General features: G+C 35.6%; 1 protein-coding gene across 13 annotated transcripts in view; it reads right to left on the reverse strand.

Annotated features, from left to right (window-relative positions):
- Positions 1-7,500, reverse strand: part of FOXP2 (forkhead box P2) — a 281,403-nt gene that overhangs the window by 32,871 nt on the left and 241,032 nt on the right. For 11 of the 13 annotated variants that reach the window (XM_012557349.2, XM_012557348.2, XM_004382570.2 and 8 more), the window contains 3 exons: positions 6,471-6,558; positions 4,722-4,805; positions 430-631 (listed from right to left, as the gene is read on the reverse strand). In XM_012557349.2, coding sequence (XP_012412803.1) covers positions 430-631; positions 4,722-4,805; positions 6,471-6,558 — 374 coding nt within the window. Of the gene's footprint in view, positions 1-429; positions 632-4,151; positions 4,806-6,470; positions 6,559-7,500 lie in introns of those variants that run through there. The other 2 variants (XM_023737021.1, XM_023737020.1) reach the window with 1 other exon arrangement.

Genomic DNA, 7,500 nt, shown 5'->3' on the forward strand with positions numbered 1-7,500 from the left:
TAGGTAGCACCTTGATAAAGACTGATTCATGTAAGTCCGAACTGTCTTGCATAAAGTGGTGCTTTGTATATGTCCCTCTAAACGACTCTTCTCATACAGCATCACTTGCAGATGTTGGATTGTTATAGTTTTCCCTCAGAGATCAAAGGATCTCACTGAATTGAGGTGATAATATGGGCTATCCTGACCACACATCTCTCAATGTCTCTAGTGGGGAGAGCTTTCTTTCCTGAACAACCATTCAGAACAATTCATCATGATGTGCTTAGGGAATCACCCCTATCCGTATTTACCAGGAATAAAACAATTATCACTCCATAAATCATGACTTGAGTTTCCACGTGCTCTGGAATGGCTCATGTACAGTTGCTTCGGCTACAGTTTTCCTCTCCCAAAGTAAAAGTGCTCTACTGAGCATTCATATCCTACCTGATGACATGGGAATGTTGTATTTGTCTGAATGTCGCCTTCGTATGGCTCCCACATTGGGCACACTGGCTGGGGTGATTACTGAGGGTCCCTGGGTAATCGGGGTGACTGGGGCCGTTGGTGTGGTAGGGGTTTGAGGTAAGCTCTGTGGGGATGTCTCCAACATGTTCTTCGACATGGTGACACTAGACACCAGATTTAGCTGCAAAGGCCCAAGAGAAGGGCAGGAAAAAGGTAGAGACAAGAGAAAAAGACTTAAACAGGTTTGACAAATGAGAGTGGATTCACTTCTACAGCTGTGTTGCCACTAATAAGCTGCAAAAGGAAGCAGCCAATCTCAACTAATTACAGGATGAAACTGTATCATAAGAACTCTAATTAGAGGATGCTGTTAGAGGTTATCTAATAATCTGCTGCAATGTTACTTAGGACTAACTCCTTCTTGTCCTACCAGACTTCAGCGAAAGTATATTTCCTTAAATAAAAGCCAGTTGCTGATTATTGACTGCCCCTGTTGTTAAACAGGTCTAGCCCCCTGTGAAGCAACAACAACAGCAATAATGAAGGATGCAATGTTTTCAACAAACAGGACTTAAAGTAAGTTGCTATTCTGTTGCTGCCAGAATTCTTTTTTTTTTTTTTTCCCCATAGTCCCAAATCTCAGCTGAGACTCTCCAGCCAGCTGGAAAATTTTACACTGACCTTTAGTCTCCTTGCTAATTTGGTGGAATGGTAATGACATTACTACATATTCAAACAAAATTGTCTTAATTGCAAATTAGCCGGAGGAGGCTGAAAATTTTCAAATTAAATCTGATTGGAGATGGAGAGAGGGAAATGGAATTTCCTCACTAACAATCATTTGTGGCATGTGTTAACAAATATAATGAAATGTCAAGTTTGCCAATTCCTCTGGAAGTATCATTTTCAATTTATGATTACAGTGTCACTTAATGCTGATGTACCCTGGAAAGTGGGTGTCAGGGTAGAAAAAAGGAAAAAGGTGAGAATGTATGCAAGCTGTTTAACAGTGTGCCCTTCATTACTCCCCTCAGAAAGGCCCTGTTCTTCATTATCAAAAAAACTCCTATCACCTCTGTCATATTTACCACACATCTTTTGTTATAAATAGCATCCAATTAGCAAAATTTTTACGCAGGGCAGCACATAAAAAGACTTCTGCCATATATTTAAATGATATTCCTAAGAGGTAATCTGCGGTCCTTTTCATTTGATACAGGAATCTATACAACCGAGGAAGAAAACTAATTTTAATTGTTCTGTTTCTCTATGAAGTAACTGCTGAGTGGCTAAATAGAGAATATTCGGCTTTTGTATATAATTTAGTAACACCTGCCTTTTCAAATCCCAAATACACTTCTTAAGATAAACCTTTTTTTAATGGGGAGAAAATGATGTGTACAGCATTGATTGATCTTTCTTTGTGGATTTGTTTTACACATTTAGTCAGTAGAGAGATTTGTTAGGGAAACAAAAATTAACATATGCCAGCTAATTGTTCTTCTTTCTTGGGCAGCAGCCAGAAGAAGCACATTAGCAGTTTAATAATAACGACTGGCACCCTGAAGGCATCCCCAAGTGCATCTGTTCCCAATAAACCACAAACTGTTATTCTGTTCGTACTCTAAGCCAGCAGACTGGGCTGGGAATTCTTTGTTACGTACATAAATAAAAGCTGAGATAATGCTACTAAATGCTGCATTTAATACATTTACAAAGCCACTGGCATAAGCTTCCCCAGGATGTGCAGAAGTACCTCTGCGGAGTTTGTGAGATGCAGGAGGATCCACATGCATCTGTGTGCAGTGTTGCAAATGATATTTTAAAAACTCAACGTCAGAACATACAATTAATAATGTTATATTCCAACTGTATCATCAGCATTACATATCCGTATGTTAAAAATATGAAAATTAAAAAAAAAAACACTTAACATACTTAAAAAGAAGAACTTAGCTGGACGGTTATTCACTTCTCAAAACCAGAATGAAATGGCACATTCAGAAGCCAGGAAAATACCAACATTGCAAATCAATGAAATATCTATCTTGATGAATACTTGTCAGGACTCTGGACTATTTGCAACCAATGTCAAAAGTTATCACAACAGGAGAAAGACATCTTTTTCTATGCAAACTATTCATGTTTACAATGTTCCGGCAACTTATTCTGCCATCCTGCAATAATAAGCATACCATGTTTGTAGGCGTGCAATCACAAACTGATAAAATAGAATTTATTATTAACTAAAGGGAAGCATGTAAAAGCCAGGATGAGCACTTAGCCACCTCGGCTCATCTGAATATAGTCAAGGTTGGGTGAAACTCATTATTCAGGACTTGCAGCCTTGATAACTTTGATTTTCATCCATCCATAGCATGGCCAAAAGGTACCATTTAATGAAGTACCATTCAGAGAGTAAATGGGGTCATATAATAGACAGTGCGGTTGCACCTTGTGTTCATGTACTGATAGCTGTTAAGGGTGCAGTGATGAACCAACAGAGCTCATTTCTCCTTGGTAATAAATTCATGCTATTAATATTTATCAAATGTGTGGGCCGTCTCAACTGAGCCACTGCACATGAGACCATAAATCTCTACTATCATATCAATTTTGAAGCTTCTTTTGTACAGTGTATAAATTTTAGGGTTTTTTTGGGGGGTGTGAATATTGACCACTCTTCTTTCAAACCAATTTGACGCCAGTAGTGCAGTTCCCCACTTCAGATATCGCTAGTTCCAACGGGAACTGTAAACTGTGGTTTCATTTTAAATCGCTCATCTCAGATTCTGTATTAATTGCCCACCATCAAACGCAATTAGCAATTCTTTCATGTGTGGTTTATGTAATGTAATACTTCAATTACATTATTCATTCAGGTTCTGTTTTGGATTATAGGCTGAAAATTCTTTATTAGTGTAGATGTAACCATGCTGCTGGAGTTTTAAAAAATTTACTGATTGAATAATTAATTGGAAAAGAACAAGCTGCAGATTCCTGATGGATTTATGAGACAATTATTCTGTCTTATGATTATCTACATTATACTATAGAAGGAATGAGAGAAAAATATTGAAAAGAAAGTCATAAATACAGGATCAAAAAGATTCTCAAAATTTTTATTTTTTTAAAAAATATTCAGACATGCTAGAGTTAAAAAAAGTAGTATGTCAGATTCAATACATTTCTCCTTTCTTCCTATTAAAATGTGTTTAGAGCACCCTACATTTAAAAGTAGTACAAAGCAAAAGCTTTAATATCTTAGCAGAAATATCTTTGCAAAGTTTAAATATAGTCTCAGTGCTAAAAAAGTACACTTTGAAAAAATATTAATTGATCAGTAATATCAGAGACACTAGGACAAAAATCAGGTAATACAATCTGTCTTCTATTTCTTCCTCCACTATAAAACCAAATATTCGTTTTTTTACCTAGAAACAGAGGGAGAGGCAAGGCTTGCCATAATTAATCATCAGGCTACACAGGGGTCTTATTAAAAAGTATCCCACGAACTTTCATTAAACCAGAGTTATCCAGCTGATTACGGTAAGTTTCTGTGCAAATATTAGCTGAGTGAGAAAACAAATATATTTCTTTGCAATAGTCTGTATATCTGACTACATTATCACATTAAGCTTAAATCTCATATTTTTGAGGGAAACTATAGTTTTTGTTTTCTATAATCACCCACTTCCCTTCTTGATGAGCTCTCTAAATTAACCTTTTTATGCATAATCTATAGTAAATCATATCAATATATAAAATACACCTGAACTGAAAGAACAACCAAAGAAATACAAAATTGGTTATAAAAACACTGTAACATTTTGACAAAATATTCTATTAAAAAAATCTATTTATATGTATCTTATGATTGATCTAAGTCCTCTTCAGTCCACCACATACCTGTCTATTTCTGATTTCTACTGTTATTGCCTCTTTGGTTGCTCAAAGTGGGTTTCCTTTTAATATCTGTAGACCTATGGCAGAAAGATATTCTCTCTGGCTTCAGCACCAAGGCAGTGATTTTTGCACTGATAGGGGTACTTCGTTTAGCGTCACCCATGGTGTAGATTGGATAGATTTTGTAAAAGATAGCATTACTTCAAAAGAAACATACAATTTGACAAGCGACTGCATTTTAGTTTCATTTTATTGCCATATTTTTCTTCACACTCATTGTTTTCTAACTGTCACTAAATGGTTCATTTTCTTAGTCTGTTACATCGGTAGGCCTATTTACTGTTTATAAAGCAATATGCACTTACAGGTTTGGGAGATGGTTTGGGCTCTGAGGGCCGCATGTGCAAGTGGGTCATCATTGCTTGAAGACGTTCGCGTTCTTTAGAAAGCTGTTAAGAAAGAGTGAGATCAGAAGCATTTTAGAGGTGACTGATAGAGCTATTTTATTGCAGTGATACATCTTATCATTGAGCTTGTCTCTGAGTAACGATTCCTGCATTTAATAGTCTATATCAGTAGGAACTTATCTGGGAGGAAATGCAACTTTAGCTATGGAGGGGGGAAAAACTTTTATAGCTTTCCTTATGTTAAAAGGTCAGAGAAAACAAATAACACTTCATCTTTTTGTCAATAAGAGAATTGAGGTCACAGTTGCCTCGACAGTAACAAGTTACTGAAACCATAAATTAGAAGGCCCATGGTGTCTCTTTAAAGTCCTGTGGACACTGTTAGCAATGGACTAGTGCCAACAGCTGTGAAGGGGTGAAGGGTTCTCAAAGCGAAGTGCCTGCCAGGATTGTCTACACACTTCATGCATTCCCACTGAGGTCCAGTTAGTGCCCCCTGCAATCTGCCATCATCAATCTAATTCAATAGAGTGACAGAGACCAGGCAGTGTGAAACGATGAACTCTGCCACGGAGTCGGCATCTACACTTGCACTGGGTCTCATTACAACTGACGGACCTTACTTTTCCATCAGTCAGACACAGCAGAAAAAAAAAAAAAAGAGGCATAATTGGTCACACTGCACACTGCATCATCAGCTGAACTCATGTGTTAGCCTACCTTTTATAAATGGTAAACAGGTTTCCAAAAAGCTTTTTCAACTACCAAAGTGATGATGCTTTTTATGTGTTCTTTGATTATTTTACAGGTCAAAACAAAATATTTTTAGTAGCTCCCTAGAAAAACAATAAACGACACAACGACGTGATGAATTTAAACGAATTTAAATGTAGCCAAGTGCGAAGAAAACATAACTGAATGCTTAATTAAATAAAACAAAGTATTACTTTGATTGAGAAAAAATATTCCTTAAGATGAAATATTAGAGGAAGCCTTAAAGGGTTAGTAAAAACATGAAAAGAGTGATACTTGGAGCAATACAAATGCTTTCTCATCAGTTTTATGAATTGTTTACTTTTGGCCAAATTCTGTTTTAAAAATTTACAGAAATGTTTATTTAAAGACAATCAGCAGCATTTGATACAAATGTCACATTTATTACCATTTGTAATACTATAAATAATTTCCCATTACTCCAATTAAAGACAAGTATTAAGAATTTTTGCGAGTTCAAAAAATACCCTAGGAACAAAAAGAAAAAGGTTTTTTTTTTTTCCCCCCCCAGGGTATTATATTACAGACAAGTAATATATTGAGAGATTTGCCTTTTCCTATAATATAAAATACCATGGAAAAATCAAGATTAGTTCATGTAAAAACTATCTCCTTCATAGAATCATATTTAATCGGTCTAACATATATTAGGGGAAACTTGAATTTGACTGTTTGGGACTAGGAAAAAATATGTATGATGTAGGCTAAATGTTCTACAAGTCTAAGTGATAAGTATATTAAACTATAGCAGTCCATTCTGAGTTATCAATCATTGCTATGGTTAAAAACAATCTAAAATTTTATGTAGCTCTATTAGTCACTGTGCTACTGAGACAATGAAATGTGGGTTAAAAGACCCAGAATCTGCCCAGTACTCAATTTAACACACCAGAAACCTGAGAAGAGAGTCCATTAAGTGAGTATTTGACAAACCTGTATTTCTAACTGTTGTACCACCTGCATTTGCACTCGACACTGGGCAGTGCTTCTGTCATCCAATGCATGTTCATTGTTAAGGTGCCTGAACAAACACAAAACACAAAACCGAATGCTAAGCAATGTCTACCTCAATGGTATGAGCTCCACTTAATCAGCATTACGCTAAAGTCCTAGTGACCTTCTCAAAAAAAAAGGATGCCTTGACACCATATAGAGTAAAATTAAATATGCTTACATGTTTATTGAAAATATTTTATGTAATATAAACATACCCTTCAAACGGCAGAAAATGTCATTGTCTCTAAGCTTATCAGTTGTCACACAAAACATTTTTCCCCAACCATTTACAGACTAATAGTGGCAATCACTAGAAGTATTTCATATACCCATGTCATTTTTTTTTTTAAAAGGACACCTTATAACTATATGAACCAAAAGTAATTCTGAAGAGAACAAAGGCAATTCTCTATTCCATTTCTGTTAAAACAGTTTGTGGTTTCTATGATGTTAGTTAGTGAGAGATATCTTATTTCACTGGGATGCGGTGTGAGTTATGTAAAGATGGCAAACTATCATCCCATGGAGACACAAATACTTATGAAGAATGATCATTTGCTGCTACTAATAAATAAACTGCACTGAAGATTCCAATAATGAAAATCTTAAGGAAGATATTTTGTGTCTAATGTCCTATTTGTAAAATCTCTGTCCAAAACTTATACAAAATGGTGAAAGATAAGTCATTCTAATTATTTTACTTCAATCTTGAATATATATTAGTCCATTATCATATACTTTTTAAAGAGATCTCTTTAGTGAATTAGATGTTAATACACCAAAAGTAATTTAGCAGAGCAGCATCTCCAGTGAACATGAAAATATTTAACATATGTTGTTTGTAATGTATGATTTATTTTCTGCCTCCCGAAATTAAAAGAAGTAAACTTTAAGCAATTCAGTGTTTTTTGGTGTGTCCATTCCACCAACGGGCAAACTAAGGCAGCCGTTTTAGAGATGTTCCCAT

This window comes from Trichechus manatus, unplaced genomic scaffold (genome assembly GCF_000243295.1).
Source record: "Trichechus manatus latirostris isolate Lorelei unplaced genomic scaffold, TriManLat1.0 scaffold00096, whole genome shotgun sequence".
In the NCBI taxonomy this organism is placed as follows: Eukaryota; Metazoa; Chordata; class Mammalia; order Sirenia; family Trichechidae; genus Trichechus; species Trichechus manatus.